The 22,032-nt window shown below is 37.3% G+C and overlaps 2 protein-coding genes across 14 annotated transcripts in view; one reads left to right on the forward strand and one right to left on the reverse strand.

The window, feature by feature from the left end:
* The window catches only part of LOC143646860 (ATP-dependent RNA helicase DHX29-like), a 42,830-nt gene extending 34,357 nt beyond the window's left edge, over positions 1-8,473 (reverse strand). Inside the window, 4 exon segments of the mRNA XM_077116267.1 lie at positions 910-983; positions 7,906-7,951; positions 7,953-8,044; positions 8,047-8,473. Of these exon segments, the coding sequence (XP_076972382.1) occupies positions 910-983; positions 7,906-7,951; positions 7,953-8,044; positions 8,047-8,458 (624 nt within the window). The 5' untranslated portion in view covers positions 8,459-8,473.
* The window catches only part of LOC143646863 (exosome RNA helicase MTR4-like), a 120,073-nt gene continuing 106,289 nt past the window's right edge, over positions 8,249-22,032 (forward strand). For 8 of the 13 annotated variants that reach the window (XR_013157683.1, XR_013157681.1, XR_013157682.1 and 5 more), the window contains exons 1-2: positions 8,249-8,360; positions 8,442-8,646. Coding sequence is in view for 1 of the 13 variants with exons in the window: in XM_077116268.1 (XP_076972383.1) it covers positions 13,013-13,017 (5 nt within the window). In the remaining 12 variants the exon portion in view is untranslated. Of the gene's footprint in view, positions 8,361-8,441; positions 8,647-8,676; positions 9,022-12,932; positions 13,018-22,032 lie in introns of those variants that run through there. The other 5 variants (XR_013157677.1, XR_013157675.1, XR_013157676.1 and 2 more) reach the window with 2 other exon arrangements.

A 22,032-nucleotide genomic window follows, 5' to 3' on the forward strand; every position in this document is an offset into this window, starting at 1 on the left:
ATATTTTTTTATTAGTACATAGGCCCTATCCTAAACATACTGAATCAGAATTCTTGGGAATGGAGCTCCAAAATCTGCTTTAATGGATAAGGAGTCCAAGCACAAAGTCTGGAAGAATGAATGTCACAATAAAAGGGTACCTATCAAATTAAAAAAAAAACCTATATAAACAGTAATTAATACTCATGTTGGCTTCATTCCTAATTTCTCCTATTAGACATGTTTTTCTTGAGTTGTCTCCACAAATTTAACTAAAAGCAAACAAGCATCTACCTACAAAAATACCCTCCTTTCCTTATTACTTCTTAACTGAATGCCTACTACTACGTAAGCAGAAAAATATACTTGAAGAGTTCACAGTCTAGTATAGGAAATATATACAAAAAAGATATTATAACCCAGCATGGTAATTATTTAAAAAGATATATGAAATGTCGATGAAACAAGAGAATCTGCCTGGTGAGGTATGAAAGACTTCACAGAGGTCCACAGAGGTGACAAATGGAGAAGGGTATTCCAGGTAGGGAACACATGGGCAAAAGCTTAGAGTCACAAAATCACATGGCATGTGGGGGAACAATGAGATGTTTCATGAACTAAAATTGTAAGAAGAAAAGTGTAATGGAAGAGAAGGTTGGGAAGGTACACTAGGTCAGATCTGAAAGAATATGTTTGCTATGCTTAGAAGTTTGGACTTCCCTAATTTTTTTTTTTTAATTTTATTTTGGACTTCCCTAATTTTTAAAAGCTTTCAGCATATGTGTTATAGTTCACTTTCATTAGGTATAAACTAGCTCTGAGAAAACTACTTATGAAAATTTAAAACTCCCACCATAATTCATATTTAAGAATAGATTTTTTTTTCAAAGAGTACATTTCTTGAAATGACTGAAAATCTTGGTTACTCACTTTTAAAACAGATTTATCCAGATTTGCAGGACGACCAGAATCATTTGCAGAATTAAAACTATACATTTTTGGACCTGTGTATAATAGACAACAAATAGTAAAGGCAATTTAATGATTAACATGCATTAGGGCTATTTAATTTCCTCAAAGATTGCTAAAAATTAAATATTTGATTTATGCTTTTCTCTTCACTTCACCCAGTAACTCAATATAGTAGCTAGTAATTCTCCCTTTAAATATTCTAAGGCGGGCCACGGTGGCTCAGCAGGTAAGAATGCTTGCCTGCCATGCCCGAGGACCCGGGTTCGATTGCTGGTGCCTGTTCATGTAAAAAAAAAAAAAAAGATTTAAATATTCTAAAACATTTTACCAATTTGCATTTTTCTAGATTAATCAGTGTCTCATAAAATACATTCTATTAAAAAATGCAAATGCCTGTATATCCTATAAGAATAAATTAATCTTCATTTAATATTTTCAAATAAATTACTTTAATCAGATACTTTTTCTCCTGGCACCTAGGTGAAGTGAGACCTTAGAAGGATATAAAATTCCTGGCAAAGAAGACAGGTAATTCTGAAGGAAGAGCTCTCCTCACTGAGGGTGGGATGCTAAGGAAAAAGGAAGTGAGAGTTCCTATGGTCTATTGAGTTGCAGGTTATCAATTCTGTTCTAGTTGATAGAAATGCTATGTATTTTCAGTCCCCCAACAACAAGTAACCAAGAAGGAATAAATATTCTCAAATTTTTGTTCTCATGACACCTTTATATTCATAAAAATTACTGAGAACCCCTATGTGGGTTATATTTACTGATATTTATCATATGATAAACTAAAAGGAAAAATTAAAAATATATTAATTCATTAAAAATATAAAACTATTACACATTAACATAAATAACATTTTTTGTTAAAATAACTATATTTTCCAAACTAAAACAAAAAAAATTTTGTAAGAAGACTGACATTATTTTCCATTTTTTGCAAATATCTTTAATGTCTCACTTCTGCATTCAATTTGTTGTGATATTATACGTCAGGTAGTTATACACTTGTGAAAAACTGAGCATGAAAAGGTGAATAATATCTTCATAATTATTACTGTGAGGACAATTTTGACCTGAAGGAGCCCCACTAAAATGCTCTCAAGACCTCCTGGAGTCTCTGAATCACACTTGGAGAACCACTGCTGTGTAACAGAATATTTCTAGCATCTTATGAAACCTAGCTACTCTGCTTTCATAAACCTTAAAATAAGGAAAGTTTATTTTCTCAATTCACTTTAAGAAAGGCAACCTAAACATTAAATTTAAGGGTTACTTATTATGGTTTTAAAAGTCAAGGACATAAAATACTAGTTTATATAATTGGACAAAAGAAAGTTTTTGAGTAATATTTGAAAGTAACTACTTTTACATTTGGGCCACCTAAAGTAGGGACATTTGTGGTTCCCAGAATTACTGTTATGCCAAGGCTACCTGGAATATATTAAAAGAGAGTAACAATTCTGACAGTTTGGTCAGTTTCCTTATCCTCTAGTCTTGGCAGTTACCTTAATTCTAATAACCTCAATCATAAATTCACGTCAATAGCCAAAAAGGAGCATATATGTGAGTAGTCTTTATTTTGTGAGTCTTATCAGTTACAGTAGGTTTACTCACAAATGTAGCATACAGAGTTTTAGAGGCTCCCACACTCACTGAGGCGGCCCCAGTGATACTTCTGTTTTTAAACATACAGATGGATGAGCAGAAGCAAAAGTCCATTACCAAGACTATACTAAGAAACAGTTCAAAGTAGGATGTTTTAGTGACAGAGGTTGAGATCAGAACTTCCTTTAAAAATACCATTCTGTGTATCTGTTTGTTTTTACTTTTTTGTGATTTAGTAAATTGAAAAGATTGCAGTAAATTTTCATTTGACTCCTCCAACCACTCCATCTAAGACTTCCAACCATATCACTTCCTTGTGGTTAGCTTATACTTTGCAAACTTTCAGAGGGCAAATAAGAGAAGAGTTTGAGTCCTCAAAAATCAGCAGGGGAATCTATATGTCTTACTGCCACATTCACTGGGTGTCAATCAGTGTCTCTACTAGTGAATATGTTTTAATTTTAATCAACATCCTGAGGAACTGTAACAATAATGAGACTTTACTATAGAGGTGATAACTAATTAAATCGATTGAACAATTAAGACCCCTTTATTTTCAAATTCATCCTAAAACATGTTCATATACTAACTATGATTTTAAACCAGTGTGACTGAAAATCCAAGAATTTAAAATTCATTTTAACAATTTTTGATGGAAATCTTTCTAAAATGTTTTATATTTCTGGTCAAAGTACAAAGTATAATAAGCAAAATTCAAAGCTTTTAGTTAGTTCTTATGAGTAGCTATTACTCTACCAAGGCTTGCAGAGGGTACTGAAAGGCTTAGTTTGCTATTTACCCAACTGTCCAAGATTGCTCTATTTTCTATTTGGTGATTCTTTCTTCTCCTCTACTGTAAGCTGCGAATTCTCAGAATGTCACCCTTTAGCATCTCCCCACCCCCAGCTTCTGATCTCTGACCTAGGAAAAAGTGAAGGTGTCAAAAGAAAACAGATAATTCAGACTTGTTAAATAAGTATCCCTAATTTTAAAAATAATTCTAGATTAATAGGAGAAAGAAAGTGGGTTGCTACTCTTTTGCTAGGTAAAATGCATAAGATTTGTGACAGCTTCTTTTCTTCCTGCTTAGAGACCTTTCTCATAAGATGTGGTTTTCTGTTTCAGATAGTGGAAGTCAATGGAAGTCTGACTGGAAGTGTTAGTGTGCAGTACCTATAAAACAAAAGTGCTATACATTTCAATTTTATAAATGAAAGTTCATGGAACAACGCAACAAATATAACTGGCTCTCAAATATAATTATTGCATCAAATTGAGGCACAGAAAAACTAAGGGATTTTCTCAAGATGACTCAGCTAATAAAAAAGCATCAACCAGAACCAGTTTCTTAATGACCAATACTCTTCCCTTTAGAACATATTCTTTTTATATTATGTTGCATTTTATATGAAACAAAGATGCTACTAAGCCACCATCACTAAGACATTCATTTTGAGTTACTAACTTTATGTGATAATTGTATGAGACAGATTCCCGTCTGACGAATAATGTACATCTGCAAAAAGGTTAACTAGTCAAGGATATAAACAGAAGCTCTGGTGGTAAATAAAACCCAATACCTGTCCTCATGGAGCTTATATTCTAGTGGAGTAATTAAGCAACTAATTACCCAAATTAGCTATGATGGGGACATAGAGGGTGCCAAGAGAATAAATGAGAGTGAATTGATATAATCTGAGTGGTCAGGGTCTGTGAGGAAGTACATAGTGCCAAAGCCACTCAACCAATCATTTAAAAATATAAGTCAAGACAGGTCTCTCCCATATACAATAATAATTCTCATCCCTTCCCTTCAATCCCCCCAGCTTCCAGCTGTACTTGGTCTTCTTCCTAGACTTCCAATCTCATTTAACACTTTCTCTCTCTCTCACCACTCCAACCATATAAATTTTCTTCCTGTAATATGCCATGCTCATTCCCATCTTAGGGTCTCTGATTTGGTAGTTCCCTCCACCTCAAACTCTTTGCCTCTAGATCCTACAATATCTGGCTGCTTCATATCATTTGAGCTTTACTGTCTCCTTCAGGAAGCCACTCCTATTTTAAATCAATTTAGGGCCCCTCTCCCCCCATCCTATTTATTTTTTATCATGACACTATTTTATGGCCTTTACCGCTATTATTTTATTTTTAAACATATTTATAACAGCTTTTCTGAGTTTGCTCATGAGTCCCCCAGGCTTAAATCTCCCTTAAAGGTTGTAAGTCTCAACTCAGGTTTAAAGATTTTCAGAAACATAATCCTTTCATTGTAAAAAAACATTGATTCAACCTCTTATTTTAGCTTCATTCGCACCTTGATAAAGCAGCCTTGCTAATTAAGCTAAAGGCAGTGGTACTTATAAGGCAAAAGCAAGGAACAGAAAGAAACGCATGGGGGTAGAGGGTTGGGAGGACAGAAGAGGAAAGATGGAGAAAGGTCTTGCTATTCTTAGAACATGTCAAGTCTGTTTCTCAAATCCCCTGCCTCGAAGGTCTTCATCTAGTTACGGGAATCAAACTTTTTCACCAACCACATTTGCTCAAATGTCACCTACTACGTGATGCCTTCCCTGATGATCCTATTTAAAAATGAACCTCTCCCCATTTCCCTCCCTATTCCTCTCCCAGCTTTATTAAACACGATAGCACTTACTACCATCCAATATAGAAGAGATTTTACTTGTTTATTTTCACCTCCCCCACCAAATAATTTAAGTTCCTTGGAAGAAGGGTTTTCAGTCTGTTTTGCTTCCGTGGTATCCCCAGTGCATAGAATTTTTTCTGGTACAGCTCTTCAAAAGTTATTTGATGAACAAATGAAACAAAAAAACAGGAGTGGTAGAATATCCAGAATTGTGCCAAGGGCCTTTAGAAGCAACAGTGAATTTCTACCTCTAGATTAGAGAACAATTTTGATAAACTACCATGTATAATTCATCTAATTGTTTGGAAAGATAGGGCCAGATGGAAGTGAAGTAGAACAATTACATTAAAGGGTTCAGAGATAATGGCTTTTTGTGTACTTTCCCAGCTTTTTTGCCTTACATAGGCCTATTACACGTTATTTTAAAAACTGCCAAATAGAAAAAAGAAAAACCAAAAGACACTTGTCAACTTGCTTAGCAACAATATTTTATTTACAGCTATATATATTAATTCAGTTATTAAAAATTCCCCACAAATTTAGTAGATGACCTTCTTCTCTCCTGATATCTCTGCTCTATTAATTCCTTGGAATTTTCTCTTAACAATTAACCAAGAAATTTTAAAGACTATCTATATAGAATTCGGATAAATATTGGGGAGATGTTAATACATAACCATGAAACAGTTCCTATAGTTTTGTAGGAGAGATAAAATGTATAATTCCTCACATACTATAAGGCAATATTAAATATTAAAAAGAATGATTCAAACAATGATAAATGAGCTATGGATATCATGAAGAATTCAAAAAGGAGCTGACACCTGGGGTTGGTCTCACAGGATTTTGGTAGATGGATTTGAGATAGATGGAATTCTATGAAGAGAAAATGGAAAGAATACACATGAAGAGATGGGAGCCAATGGCTGCATTCAGAACAGGGAAAAATCCACCAGATTTCCCTACAGGTGAATGTAATAATTAGCAAAAAGGCTGGAAAGAGGGGCTTGTATGCGGGCTGAATGGTCTGGATTTTATCCTGGGAAGTGTTACAACCACAGAAGTGTTTTTGTAAGATCAACCTGATGCTGACATGCAGGACAGACTGGAGGAGGTAAAAAAAAAAAAAAAGCTGAACTAAGGAGACCGATTAAAAGACTCTGATGGTACTACAAGAATTCATGACTGCCTAAGCTAGGGTGTGAACAGTACAAATGAAAAGTTAAAGGTATACAAAAAAGATATGTAAATGAAGATTGTACAGAGTTTGGCAACGTACTGTATGTGAGGAAGAAAGGAAGGCATCAAAGTAACTCCTGACCTTGGATAAATAAGAATATGGTAAAATAGAAACAAGAGGGATAAACTATTTGGGGAGAGGCCTTGTTTAGTATGTTGAATTTGAGATGTTTGCAAAAAATAATGCCAAAAAGTTCACGTAAATGTAGAAACAACAGGCTTGAGCTTGAAAGAGAGATCAGGCATACATGTTGATTGAGGATTCACCTACAAAGGAAAAGATAGAAATAATGGAAATAGAAGAGCTCTTCTAGAAGGGCTGAATAGAGGGAACGATACCATCAAGGACTGACACCTTGGGGAAGGCTCACACTTTGGGGCAAAGGGAAATCAAGAAATACAAAAAATGACTTCAGAGAATTGAAAGAATTCAGAAGACTGTCAGGAAATGACCCAGCCCAAAAGAGGCTGATTCACAGAGTAAAAATGCTACAGAGAATCAAGGAAAAATTCTACTATTTATAGCTTTGCAAGGTAAAGAAGTATTATCCATCTTCTAGATAAAAGTTTGATACCTACCTACCTATTTCTTCAGTCTCCTATTCTTTTCTCCTAGGCACTGCTTAGATTTTTTTGAGTTCCTCCAGAGACCCAAGATCTTTCTTGAACTCAAAATCTTTACACATGCTGTTTGTTACCTCTACCTGGAATACTATTTCTGCCATTCTTAAGAGTTAACTCTCATTCATCCTTCCTGATCTCAGCTTAACTATCACTTTTTCAAAGAGACAATCCATGATTCCTCCTCCTCCTCCTAGTTAATATTAGATTACCCTGGGTTTTTATTGGTGGAGCTAATCAATTACAGAGCAATGTTTGTGTGATATTTAATGCCTATCTCCCCCATTAGGCGAGCTCCGTGAGAGGTGCTGTGCTTTATTCTGCTAAACCCACCCTGAACACTCATGTAAAATACACAGTAAATATTCAAAATACATGGCTGCAGTAAAAACCACAGATAATTTTACACCAATATTCAGTGTGTAAGAACTTGTTATTCTTACTAGGTATTGACTTTTCCATAACATATGGATACGCTGTATCGGCACTGAACACGATATGTAGAGCAGGTAGAACATGGGGCGTCTCCAGGTTAGGTCCTCTGCACACTACCCATTCCTGCATTAGCCCAACTAGTAGCAATGATGGCTCAGGACTAAACCCTGATGAAATAGGAGCCAATGCAGTTCTTACTTTGTTTTCAGAGGAAGATAAGGTAGAGGTTAAGAGGGAGAGATCAGGCTGCAGCAAGGCTACAGTTTGAACTTTAGAGCCCCAAACAGCTTAGACTGATTTAAAGCCAAAGCACTCCATAGTCGCGGGACTGAAGGCTCCTTCCTCGGGACAAGCAGCAGGGTTTCAGGGCGGAAAGCTTAGGGCCGGGCGAGAGCTCACACCTTGCTTGATTCGAGGATCCTTGGAGCTGGTGGCAGCGGGTGGGGCGTGGCCTGGCCATAGGCTTCTTATTTTGGACTTTCCCCACAGCGCCGGCCTCAGCGGATTTGGGTCTGGAAGCAGACACAGCTGCCCGGACGTCGCACCTCCCGGCGTCTTGTGTTTCTTGTTCTTGCCGCCCGTGTTGCAGCTGTAGCAGAAGATCGCTGTCGGCCCAAGCCAGGGTAACGCCAGCGCAAACCTGTGAAAGCTACTTACGGTCCCGCGCCTCGGCACCGCCACCCTGCGATCTCCATCCCGGCTTCTCTGGTGTGGGCGGCGCTGCCTCGCAATTGGTCTAAAACTTCCGGCTGCCTCAGAACCCTCCAGGTACCATCCTTGAGCCGTGTGGTGGGGTCCCTGTACCGCGCCCGAGCTACGCTTCCTCTTTAGACTTAGAGCTGTCCATTCACTAGTGGTAAGGAAGGTCAGAAAGGAAAAAGGAATCAGGGAAAAATTTCCAGCGGTCGCGTGACTCGACCACTTTTGTCTCCCACAGGCCACCGTTGAGCCCATACCCGGCGTCACAGTCGGTGCGATCGTGGGTAGGAGTGAGAGTCGGCCTCGGCGGATTTGGCTCCGGCCGCTTTTGGGGATGAATTGTTTAGCGTCTTCGAGGATGACTCGACCACAGCGGCCGGAACCAAAAAAGACAAGGAGAAGGGGAAATGGAAGAGGCCGCCAGGGTCTGCGGAAAAGACTGGGTAAGGAGAACGTCCGAGATGAGTTTTTTTTTCTCTCTCAATACTGAGGGAAGACGACAAGACTTTTAAGAAGAGACCGAGGAAGTAGGGTGTATTTTGAATAGCATAGGGAGGAAAAGGAGGGATTGAAACAAAGGTTGGAGAGGGAAGTAGAAAGATTGTTGGTTTGGGAAAGCTGGTTCTTGGTGTTCCCTGGTGTCCCGCGCAGGCAGCGGGCACTCCCACCGCTGCATTTCGTGCACTCCTACGTCGCCGACTCCACCCCGTCTTCGCGGTAGCGGTCTTAATGGTAGACAGAATACCACTTAGGCTCTGTATTCCCAGCATCAGGACAGTGGCTTTAATAAGCCTTGAAGCTTAAGATGCTTCGGATAAGTAAGTTGGAGGGGAAGGGGACCAGTAGCCACAGAAGGAAAAGTTCACCAACGTCTAGTTTTCTCGTCCTAAAAATGGTGATAATATTGCCTAGAAGATAAAGCGTGCAATGTCCTGGCAATGCTTAGCATATTGTAAACTTGCAAATGCTAGCTATTACTGAGTTTTAAAACAATTTTCGAGAAATTATCAGACAGTGTGAACTTATCTAGAGATTGATGTTTGTAATTCCCAGAAGTGTATCACACTAGTTCTAGCACACAAGGAAAAACTAATAACTTGAATTAGATAAGGTAAGCTGGTTCCTGTATAATCAACAAAATTTAACTCTTGGCATTGGGTGATATACTTAATAGATGCTTGAGTTAAATTAGATACGGTTTTGCCCTCTGAATTTTCATTCCAGGTAAGGAGATAGAACAGATACAATGTTTTTAACGTTTCTTATTGTAAAATGTATATCACAGGAAAGAAAGAAAAAGCAAAAAATTTCAAAGCATGCTTGAGTAAGTAATTACAGAACAGATCCGATTTTACCATGTACTACCATTCCACCATCTTTAGAGCATTCTAACTGCTCTAAAACGCTAGAAGCTGGAAGTAATATTAATGTAGTGGTTCAGCAGCCATACTCATTGGTTAAATCCTATTTTCTTACCACCTCCTTCTCTGATGGCTCTCCCAATCTATGGTGATTTTTAGGCAATTCCTGTTCTCACTTCTTCATGTTGAGAAGGGGTGTTGACACTAACGAATAGGGGAATGTAATTGATAATCATAGAAAGGCTGGTCTGGATTTATCTGACCTAGGAACCCCCAGGAATTATAGGTTGCAAGAAGCCAGGCTTAGTGCATGAAAGCTTTATAGAGTTTCAGTTGAGCCCTGTTAAGAGTCAACAGACATGTATTTTGGTGTTGGGGTTTAGCAGACCATGGCAGTTAGCCCTATCCAACTGTAGCTTGCGTAAAAGTAGCCTCAGAAATAGTCTCGTGACTCTATTTGATGTCTCTTGGCCACTGATGCCTTATTTTATTACACTGTTTTTTCCCCTTTTGGTCAGGAAGGCATTGTCAATCCTATGATACCAGGGCCAGAATAATCACCTGGAATCATGCTCCCTGTTGTCAGGGAAATTTTCACTTCTGCATGTCATCTGCCACGTAGTGGGGAGGACAACGATTTCCCCCCCTGTGGACCCTCAAAGGGACTCTACCAACACTTTTTAATTATCAACCCACCATAGTCTGACATGTATCCTGGTATTATATGAAGATAAACAGAATTACAAGACCTCATTCCCGTTCTGGACTCCAAGAATTTGGATTGTTGTAATGAGTGATTGAGAGAGGTTGATTTTGATTGGTGTTACTGAAAATTTAGGTTTTAGACATAATAAATCTCTGTGCCTTAAGTCTCATACAGTAGCTGAACGTCTGTAGTATATATGTTATCATCTTTTACCCTGCATTCTAATTTACCTTAGACCTAGCCAGACTGGCTTCATTTTAAACTCTAATTGAGGCCTGATCTCTTTTTTCGGTTACTTTAACTGTTATTATATCTAGCTGTGCCAACTTTCAGGGTTGCAGCCCTCCATTTCTGGGTCTTAGGTGTCACAGAGTTACTCAGAGTTTCAGAGAAATACCAGCTGATGATTCACATATAGCTCAGTTTCTCAGAATCCAGAAATTTGTTTACAACTTCAGACCAAATGTGACTGCTATTAGGGCCCACAATCTAGGCTCTCGTTTTCTTGAAAGTATTTTTTTGAGAGAGACCTTGTCTTTTGTTTCTGGCTTATTTTGCAAAACACATTGTCCCCAAGATTTATTCGGTTTGTTGCATGCCTCTCGGCATCTTTTTTGTAGCCCTACCATATTTGATCATATAAGTGTATCACAGTTTGCCATTCTGCTTCTTGATCATTGTATCCTTTGGCATCCTCAGTCTGTTGGGCATTATGGATAATGTCCAAAAGAAACAAACCATGTCTTGCAGTATCCTCATTTGGCCTACAGTCAGCAGTACTCTCAGTTTTAGACAATTTTCATTGGTCCATAGCGGCAAAGAACCGACACAGTGTCACCAACTATCAGATAAAAACTGCCCCTTATTCCTTGTCCCCCCCCCCAATTAGTTGCCTTTGGTGTTGTGGACTACAGCATGCATTTTTAGTTTTCCCCCATATCCCCCTACTGACTCTTTGTCTACTATTGAACCTTTGTAATAGTTCACGCGAGAACTTATTTTTAATTGTAGATTTAATCTGTGAGATACATGGCACTAAATATCTCCTTTCAGTCATAGTCATCTTCAATATCGTTATGTTACTTACAACCCGCTAATTAGTTAATATCACTTCTATCCATTCCTTTGCATTTAGCTTCAACCTCATTGGATAGCTTCCTCTGTCTCTAACTTTTGTGTACTTCAACGTCTGCTATTTTCTATAGTGTAAATGCTGAGATTACCTTCACCAGAGTGATAATAGCAAAGTCATATAGTTTCTGTCCTTTTGTATCTGACTTATTTCTCTCATCATTATGTCCTCAAGGTTCATCCACATTGTCGTGTGCTTAAGGACCACATTTTGTCTTCCTGCTGCATGATATTCTGTTGTATGTATAAACACCACATTTTATTTATCCACTTGTCTGCTAATGGGCACTTGGATTGATTCCATCTTTTTTTGGCAATTGTGAATAGTACCACTATGAACATCGGTGTGCAAATGTCTGTTCCTGTCACTGCTTTGATCTCTTCTGGGTATATACCAAGTAGTGGTATTGCTGGGTCCTAGGACAACTCAATATTTAGTTTTCTGAGGAGTCACCAAACTGTCTTCCACAGCAGCTGCGCCATTATCCATTCCCACCAACAGTAAATAAGTGTTCTGATTTCCCACATCTTTTCCAATATTTGTAGTTTCTCTTTCCTTAGTAGCAGCCAGTTTTATAGGTGTGAGGTGATATCTCATTGTTATCTTGATTTGCATTTTCCTTATAGCTAATGAAAATGAGCATCACTTCATGGGCTTTTTAGCCATCTGTATTTGCTCTTCAGAAAATTGTCTGTTCATATCCTCTGTTTTATAATTGTGTTGTTTGTTCTCTTGTTGATATGTATAATTTATTTATGTACATAGGATAGCAAGCCTTTATCTGATATGTTTGCAAATATTTTCACCCATTGAGTTGACTTCCTCTTCACCTTTTTAGCAAGGTGTATCTTCTGTATCTTTGAGATGCAGAAACTCTTGATCTTAAGGAGTTTCGGTTTGTCTGTTTTTTCTTTCACTGTTTTTTTTTTAACACTCTTAGATGTCAAATTTAAGAAGCTATGTCCTGCTACTAGATCTTGAAGATGTTTCCTTGCATTTTCTTCCAGAAGTTTTATGGTACTGACTCTTACATTTAGGTCTTTAATCCATTTTGAATTAACTTTTGTATAGGGTATGAGGTAGTGATTCTTTCATTCTTTTGGCTATTGATATCCAATTCTCCCATGCCCATTTATTGAAAAGACTTTTCTATCCCAGTTCAGTGGATTTGGGGACCTTATTGAAGATCCGTTGTCCATAGATTTGGTGGTTCATCTCCACACTCTTAATTTTATTCAGTTGGTCAATACTTCTGTCTTTGTGCCAGTACCATGCTGTTTTGACCACTGTGGCTATATAGTTAGGAAGTGATAGTTTCTCCCACTTTGCTCTTTTTTTTTGAATATCTTTAGCTATTTGGGGTCTGTTGTAGTTTGCTAGCTGCTGAAATGCAACACACCAGAGACGGATTGACTTTTAATAAAAGGGGATTTATTTCATTAGTTCTTCAGAGGAAAGGCAGCTAACTTTCACTGAGGTTCTTTCTTACATGGGAAGGCACAGGGTGATCTCTGCTTTCCTTCTCTCCAGGCCTCTTGGTTCCAACAACTTTCCCTGGGATGATTCGTTTCTGCATCTCCAAAGGCCTGGGCTGAGCTGCGAGTGCCGAGATGAGGTATCCTGAGCTGCTTGAGCTGTGCCACATTGAGCTCTCTCATTTAAGCAATAGTCATTTAAGTCAAACATCAAAATAGATTTTTGATGCCTGATTAAACTCTTTATTTGTAATTGGTTTGTTGAGGTCGTGTATTTCTTCTCAAGACATTATAGGTTGTTCATGTGTTTTCAGAAGTTTGTCCATTCTATCTATCTTCTGTAGTTTGTTGGTATATTTATAGTATTGTCTTATTATTTTTTAAATTTTTTCGGCATCCAGGTAATGACCCCTGTCTCATTTCTTATTTTATTTGCTTTTCTCTTTTTTTTTCTTTTTTTAGTCTACTAGGGGTCCATTAATTTTATTAATTTTATCAACCAACTTCTGTTTTTTCTGATGCTGTTTTATTGTTTTCCAGTTTGTTTATTTCTGCTCTCATCTTTATTATTTCTCTTCATTTATTTGCTGTTACTGGGATTAGTTTCCTGTTCTGTCTCTAAATTCTCGAGGTAAGCAGGTAAGTCCTCAGTTTTTGTTCATTCTTGTTTTTTAATATAGGCATTTTGGCCAATAAATTTTCCTCTCACCATGGCCTTTGCCACATCCCATAAGTTCTGATATGTTGTATTCTCATTATCATTTGTCTCCAGATATTTACAGATTTCCCTAGCAATTTCTTCTTTGACCCACTGACTATTTAAGAGTATGTTTTTTAATCTCCATATATTTGTGAAAGCTCTAGTTCTTGGTGGCTTTTAATTCCCAGCTTCATTCTATCGTGGTCAGAGAAAGTGCTTTGGATAATTTCAGTCTTATCAAATTTATAAAGACTCATTTTGTGTCGTAGCATATGATCTATCCTGGAGAATGTTCTATGAATACTAATATCCTGGTGTTTTGGGGTGTAAAGATCTATATATATATGTGTCTATTAGGTCTTCACTTTCAAATGATTTGTGTCCTTGGGTCTAAGATGCATCTCTTATAAATACATATAGACAGATTAAATTTTTTAATATGTTCTGTCAGTCTGTATCTTTTTAAAAAATATTTTTATTGAGAAGTCTTCACATGCATATATTCCATACATGGTGTAATCAGTGGCTCACAATATCATCACAGTTGTGTGTTCATCACCATGATAATTTTTTAGGGCATTTGCATCACTCCAGAAAAAGAAGTAAAATGAAAAACTCATACACCGCTACACCTTACCATACCCTCTAATTGACCACTAGTATTTCCATCTAAGGAATTTATTTTACCCTCTCTCTCCTCTATTGTTTATTTATCCATTTTTTTAAAACTCATCTGTCCATGCCCTGAACAAAAGAAGCATCATGCACAAGATTTTCACAATCACATAGTCACATTGTAAAAACTATATCTTTATACAGTGGTCTTCAAGAATCAAGGCTACTGAAACACAGCTCGGCAGTTTCAGGTACTTCCCTGCAATCGTTCCAAAAATCTGCATCTTTTAATTGGTGAGTTTAGTGCACTAACATTTCAAAGTTGTTACTGTAAAAGCAGTTATTTAATATACCATCTTGCCCTTTAGTTTTTAGTTTTCAAATCTGTATATTCATTTCCCTCTCTCTCTTTTTTTTTTTTACTTTTTTTATTGTATAATATAAAATTTATACAAAGCAAAGAAAGAAAAAAGCAAGTTTTCAAAGCACTTTTCACCAAGTAGTTATAGGACAGATCCCATTACCATACCATCATCTCAGATTTTTCCTTCTAGCTGCTCCAGAATATAGGAGGCTAAAAGGGATAAATATTTTTTGTCATCACATTTGACTTTTTTTTTTTTTTTTGGAAAGTTACAGATATACAAAAAAGCAATACATTTCAAAGTACAGCACAACAGTTAGTTGTAGAACAGATTTCAGAGTTTGGTATGGGTTACAATTCTACAATTTTAGGTTTTTACTTCTAGCTGCTCTAGCTACTGGAGACTAAAGAAATACCAATTTAATGATTCAGCAATCATATTTGTTAAACCTTACCTTCTCTGTATAGCTCCACCATTACCTTTGATCTTTCTATCCCTCTCTCGAGGGGTGTTTGAGTTATGGCCATTCTAACTTTTTCATTTTGGAAGGGTCTATCACTAATATGGGGTAGGGAGATAGAAATTGCTGATGTTCTGGAGAAGTTGGGCCCTCCAGATTGGTCCAGTGACCCATCTGGAAACTTACCCTAGTGCATAGAACCTTTGTAGAATCTTATGTATTGCCCTAGGTGTTTTTTAGGATTGGCTGGAATGGTTTTAGTTGGGGTTTGGCAAGCTATTGTAGGTTGCGGCGTCTAACTGAACCTTGCCTGAGAGTGACCTCTAGAGTAGCTTCTCCACTCTATTTGAACTCTCTCAGCCACTGATACTTTATTAGTTACACTTTTCCGCCTTTTGATCAGGATGGCATTGTTGGTCCCACGGTGCCAGAGCTGGACTCATCCCTTGGGAGTCATCTCTTACACCACCAGGGAGACTTTCACCCCTGGATGTCATGTCCCTCATAGTGGGGAGGGCAATGATTTCACTCACAGAATTGGGCTTAGAGAGAGTGAGGTCACATCTGAGCCACAAAAGAGGTCTTTGATCATACCTATAGGTAGGCTTCATTTCTCTGCAACCTACGTAAGCTTTAGAAGAGTAAGCCTCAAGATCAAGGGCTTGGCCTATTGATTTGGGTGGCCTTAATGTTTGACACAGTATCAGGGGATTTCCTGATGGTAAAGTGTAATAGTTCTGTATTTTCTCTTCCATCCCTCAAAGAACTTTGCCAATACTTTCTAATTATCTGCTTAATATATTCTAGGATGTATCCAGGCATTACATTAAGCTATACAGGATTAAAGGCCCTCATTCTTATTGTGGGCTCCTTGTATTTCAGTTGTTCAAATGAACTATCCAGACAGATTGCGTTAGATTATGTGCTTAGAAAATTTAGGTTCCAGACAAAATAATCCTTTTTTCTTTTGGTCTCAAAGAATAGGTGCAGTTCTAAAATATAGACATTGTCTTCCTTACCCTTGTGCCCTGAATTCCTTAATCCTGACCTGTTTGGCTTTGTTCTTATCTCTGAATACCAGGGTATAGATATATAAACATCCTCTCAAAATCCAGAAGCAATAATTACCACTCTGCACTCAGTGTGTCTGCTGTAAGAGTTTACAATCTAGGCCCCTGTTTTCTTGTAAGGATTTTCTAAAAGAGACCATAGAATACTGGTTCTTTCATTTCCAGATGTTCCACAGGTTCATTCACGTTGTTGCATGTCTCATGACTTCGTTCCTTTTTGTAGCAGTACAGTATTTGATCATATGTATACACAATCGTTCCACAATTGTTCGCCAATCTACTTCTCGTTGGTGCATCCTTCAGCCACCTGCATTCATTAGGTGTCAGGTATAATGTCCATACTCCATCATCAGTCTCAGTTTTAGATAATTTCATTGTTCCCAAGAGAAAGGTAATCAGTAAACACACCCTCACCAAATAGGAAATCTAAACCTCACCTTAACTTTTGTCCCTCCCCCCATGTTATGCCCTTGCTATTACTGTTGTACTGCTGATGTTTTCCTGTTAAACATAGCCCATAGCATGCAATAGCAGTTTTCCCCCTGTACCCTGGACTTAAACACTCTTTGTACACAAATCATACGTTTAAAGTAGTTCTTGCAAGAGCTTATTTATAGTTGTAGTGTTAATCAGTGGAACACATAGGGCTGGACAGCCTCTTTCAATCATGTTCATCTTCAATATAGAATTATAGATCCCCTAGAGAACTGGCTTCACTTCTATACCCTTACATTTACATTCAGCCTCATTAGTTAACTATTCACGTATCTCTAGCTTCCGTGTATCTCTAAGTCTCCCATATTCTGTTATATGCCTCCAATTTTCCCTTTACCATGGTCATAAAAGTGGAGTCATATCTTTTGTGTCTGGCTTATTTCACTCAACCTTGTGTCCTCAAGGTTCATCTCTCATGTCATGTGCTTCAGAATGACACTTCATCTTACTGCTGCATAATATTCCATTGTATGTATATACCAGATTTTGTTAATCCATTCATCTGTTGGTGAGTGTTTGAATTGTTCCCTTCTTTTGGCAATTGTGAATAATGCTGCTATGAACATCGGTGTACAACTGCTTTCAGCTCTTCTGGTATATCCAAGTAGGGTAACTCAATATTTAGTTTCCTAAGGAACTGCCAAACTCTCCTCTTGCGGCTGCACCATTATACATTCCCACCAGCAGTGCATAGTGTCCCAATTTCTTCACATCCTCTTCAACATTTGTCATTTCCTGTTGTTTAATAGCAGCCATTCTTATAAGTGTGAGGTGGTATCTCATTGTAGTCTTGATCTAAATTTCCCTTATAGCCAATGAAAATGAACATCTCTTCGTACTCTTCAGAAAAATGCTTATTCATATCTTTAGCTCATTTTGTAATTGGGTTGTTTGTTCTTTTGTTGTTGAGTTGTATGATTTTTTTATGTATACAGGATATCAAACTTTTGTCTGATGTGTGATTTCCAAATATTTTCTCCCATTGGATTGGCTACCTCTTCACCTTTTTGACAAAGTCTTTTGAGGCCCCAAAACATTTGATTTTGAGGAGTTCCCATTTATCTGTTTTTTCTTTTGTTTTTTGTGCTTTGGGTATATTTAGGAAGCTACGTCCTGTTACTAGGTCTTGAACATGTTTTCCTGCATTTTCTTCTAGGAGCTTTATGGTCCTAGTACTTATATTTAGGTGTTTGATCTACTTTGAATCCATTTTTGTACAGAAGGTTAAGGTAAGGGTTCTCTTTCGTTCTTTTGGCCATTGATATCCAGTTCTCCCATGCCCATTTATTGACAACACTATTTTGTCCCTATTTAGTAGAGTTGGGAGCCTTGTCGAAAATCAGTTGACCATAAATTTGACAGTCTGTTTCTGCACTCTCAATTCAATTCCATTGGTCAGTACTTCTATCTTTGCCAATACCATACTGTTTTGACCACTGTGACTTTATAATAAGTTTTAAAGTCCAGAAATGTTAATCCTCCCACTTCATTCTTCTTTCTGAGGATGCTTTTAGCTATTCAGGGTTTCTTTCCCTTCCAGATGAACTTGGTAAGTAGCTTTTCCAAGTCTTCAATGTAGGTTATTGGAATTTTGATTGGTACTCCCTTGAATCTGTAGATCATTATGGGTAGAATTGACATCTTAACTATATTTAACCTTCCTGTCCCTGAGCAGGGTATGGCTTTCCACCTATTTAGATCTTTGATTTCTTTTACCAATGTTATGTAGTCCTTTATGTCCCTAGTTAAGCTCATTCCTAAGTACTTGATTCTTTTAGTTGCTATTTTGAATGGGATTTTTTCCTTAACTGACTCCTCAGCTAGCTCATTGCTTGTGTATAGGAATGTCACTGATTTGTGCACATTAATTTTATATCCTGCCACCTTGCTGAATATATTATTATCTCAAGTAACTTTGCTTTAGATTTCTCTGGATCTTCCAAGTATCGTATCATATTATCTGCAAATAATGAGAGTTTTACTTCTTCCTTTTCAAGTTGGATGCCTTTTATTTCTTTGTCCTGCCTGATTGCTCTAGCTAGGACTTCTAGCACAGTGTTGAATACTAGTGGTGACAGTGGGCATCCTTGTCTTGTACCTGATCTTAGGGGAAGGCTTTTAAGTGCTCTCCATTGAGTATAATACTAGTTGTCGGTTTTTCATATATTCCTTTTATCATATTGAGGTAGTTACCTATGATTCCTATCTTTTGGAATGTTTTTATCAGAAAAGGATGCTGAATTTTGTCGAATCCTTTTTCAGCATCAATCAAGATGATCATGTGACCTTTCCCTTTTGATTTCTTAATGTGCTGTATTACATTAATTGATTTTCTTGTGTTGAGCTATACTTTCATTCCCGGTATATATTCTAGTTTGTCATGGTGTATTCTTTTAATGTGATGTTGAATTCAATTTGCTAATATTTTATTGAGAATTTTTGCATCTATGTTCATTACGGAGATGGGTATGTAGTTTTCCTTTCTTATAGCATCTTTACCTGGTTTTGATATTAAAATGATATTAGCTTCATAAAATGAATTAGAATTCCTTTTTCCTCAATTTTTTGGAAAAATTTGAACAGAATTGTTGTTAATTCTTTCTGGAATGTTTGATAAAATTCCCCTGTGAAGCCATCTGGTCCTGGGCTTTTCTTTGTTGGAAGATTTTTGATGACTGATTGAATCTCTTTACTTGTGATTGGTTTGTTGAGATCTTCTGTTTCTTCCTGAGTCAGTGTAGCTTGTTTGTGCGTCTCCAGGAATTTGTCCATTTCATCTAAGTTGTCTAGTTTGTTGGCGTATAGTCGTTCATAGTATCCTCTTATGACTTCTTTTATTTGTTTAGGGTCTCTGGTAACGCACCCTTTCTCATTTTTTATTTTATTTATTTGCATCCTCTCTCTTTTTTTCTTTGTCAGTCTTGTTAGTGGCCTATCAATTTTATTGATCTTCTCAAAGAACCAACTTTTGGTTTTATTGATTCTTTCTACTGTTCTTTTGTTCTCCCATTCATTTATCTCTGCTTTGATCTTTGTTATTTCTCTTCTATTTGCTTTGGGGGTGGTTTACTGTTCTTTCTCAAGTTCCTCCAGGTTTGTTGTCAAGGCCTTGATTTTTGCTCTTTCTTGTTTTTTAATACAGGCATTTAAGTCAATAAATTTCCTTCTCAGCACAACCTTTGCTGAATCCCTCAAGTTCTGATAGGTTGTCTCATTTTCATTCATCACCTGATGGCTGCTGATTTCTCTAGCAATTTCATCATGAACCCACTGATTGTTTAACAATGTGTTATCTATTCTCCATATATTTGTGAATGTTCTCATTCTTTGGTGATTATTGAAATCCAGCTTCATCCCATTGTGATCAGAGAAAGGCTTTGAATAATTTCAGTATTTTAAAATTTATAAAGAACTGTTTTGTGCCCCAACATATGATCTATCCTGGAGAATATTACACTAGCAGTGGAGAAGAATGTATAAACTTGTGCTTTGGGGTATAATGACCTATGTATTTCTATTAGGTCTAATTCATTTATCAAGTTATTTAACTTCTCTATTTCTTTATTAATCTTCTGTCTGGTTGTTCTATCTATAGAGGAGAGTGGTGTGTTGAAGTCTCCTACTGTTATTGTTGAAACATCTATTGCTCCCTTCAGTTTTGCCAATGTCTGTTTCATGTTCTTTGGAGCTCCTTGATTGGGAGCATAAACATTTATCATTGTTATATCTTCTTGGTGAATTGAGCCTTTAAGTAGTGTCTTCTTTGTCTCTTATGATATCATTACATGTAAAATCTATTTTTTCCAATGTTAGTGTAGCTACTCCTGCTTTCTTTTGGTTACAACTTGTGTGGAAAATCTTTTTCTAGCCTTTCACTTTCAGTCTATTTGTATCCTTGTGTCTGAGATGAGTCTCTTGTAAGCAGCATATAGCTGGATTGTTTTCTTAATCCATTCTGCCAATCTGTATCTTTTAATTGGTAAATTTAGTCCTTTAACATTCATAGTTATTACAGAAAAGGTGTTTCTTGATTCCACCATCTTATCTTTTTAATTTTATTTGTCAGATCTATATATTCTTTTCTCTCTTTATCTTTGTCTTCTTTAAATTACCCTTGGTGGTACTCTTCAATTCTGTGCCCTCCTCCAGACTTCCCTCTCCTGTCTTTTTTTTTCAGCTGGCAGAACTCCTATTAGTATTTCTTGTAGGGCCAATCTCTTGTTGACAAAATCTTTCAGGACTGCTTTGTCTGTGAAAGCTTTAATCTCCCCCTCAAGTTTAGTTTGATATGCACTTTTTTTTTCTTGTTTATTTGTTTTTTGGCATGGGCAGGCACCAGGAATCGAACCCGGGTCTTCAGCATGGCAGGCAAGAAATCTGTCACTGAGCCACCATGACCCGGCCCACCCCCTCAATTTTAAAGGACAGTTTAGCTGGATACAGAATTCTTGGCTGGAAGTCTGTCTCTTTCAGGATCTTGAATATATCATACCACCACCTTCTCACCTGCAGGGTACTAGTTGAGTAGTCAGAATTCTGTCTTATTTAATTTCCATTTATGTAGTAGATTGTTTCTCTCTTGCCTCTTTCAGGATTTTCTGCTTCTCTTTTGACAGACTGATTAGTATGTGCCTTGGGCAAGTCCCGTTTGGATTTATTCTGTTTGAAGTTCTTTGGGTCCTTAAATAAAGGTTATTATGTCCTTTATGAGGGTTGGGAAGTTTTCCACCATGATATCCTCAACTACTCTTCCTAGCCCTATACTCCTCTCTTCTCCTTCTGGGGTTCCAGTGATTCTTATATTTGTGCGCTTCATTTTGTCTATCATTTCTCTGAGTTCCCATTCATTTTTTTCCATCTTTTTTGCCATTTGCTGTTTTGAGTCTTTGAAATCAATTATCCTATCCTCTATATCACTTATTCTTTCTTCTGTCTCTTCAGATCTGATGTTGTGTGCCTCTAGTATGTTTTTTATTTGGTCAACAGAGTCTTTAATCTCTGTGTTTTCCGCTGTTTTTCTATTTATACTTTCAAATTCCTCTTTCTGCTTTTCTACTGTTTTCTTGATCTCCTTTGCTACCCACTTATTTTATTAAGTAGAGTTGTATGAACATCTTTGATTAGTTCCAGTGTCTATCTCCTCAGCTGTTTTAATTTGGTCTTTAGGCAGGACCATATCTGTCTGCATTGTGATATGCTTAGTGATCTCTGTCTTCATCGCTGGTAGATATCTTGATTATTTACTTTGGGAGTTGATTTCTTTTAGTAGTCTAAGGCCTTGTGTTTGTGGGATGGTTGTACAGCAGGGAGCAGGGCAAGGGGTGGAGCACTCAGTATGGTGATTTGTTTCAGGACAGGTAATGGGCCTAGATTGGGGGTGTTACACTGGTGCTTGTGAACATGTGTGCCCAGCGGCCCAGGAGGATATAGCTGTGCAGGTGCACTCGTCT

Source organism: Tamandua tetradactyla, chromosome 9 (assembly GCF_023851605.1).
Source record: "Tamandua tetradactyla isolate mTamTet1 chromosome 9, mTamTet1.pri, whole genome shotgun sequence".
Classification (NCBI taxonomy): domain Eukaryota; kingdom Metazoa; phylum Chordata; class Mammalia; order Pilosa; family Myrmecophagidae; genus Tamandua; species Tamandua tetradactyla.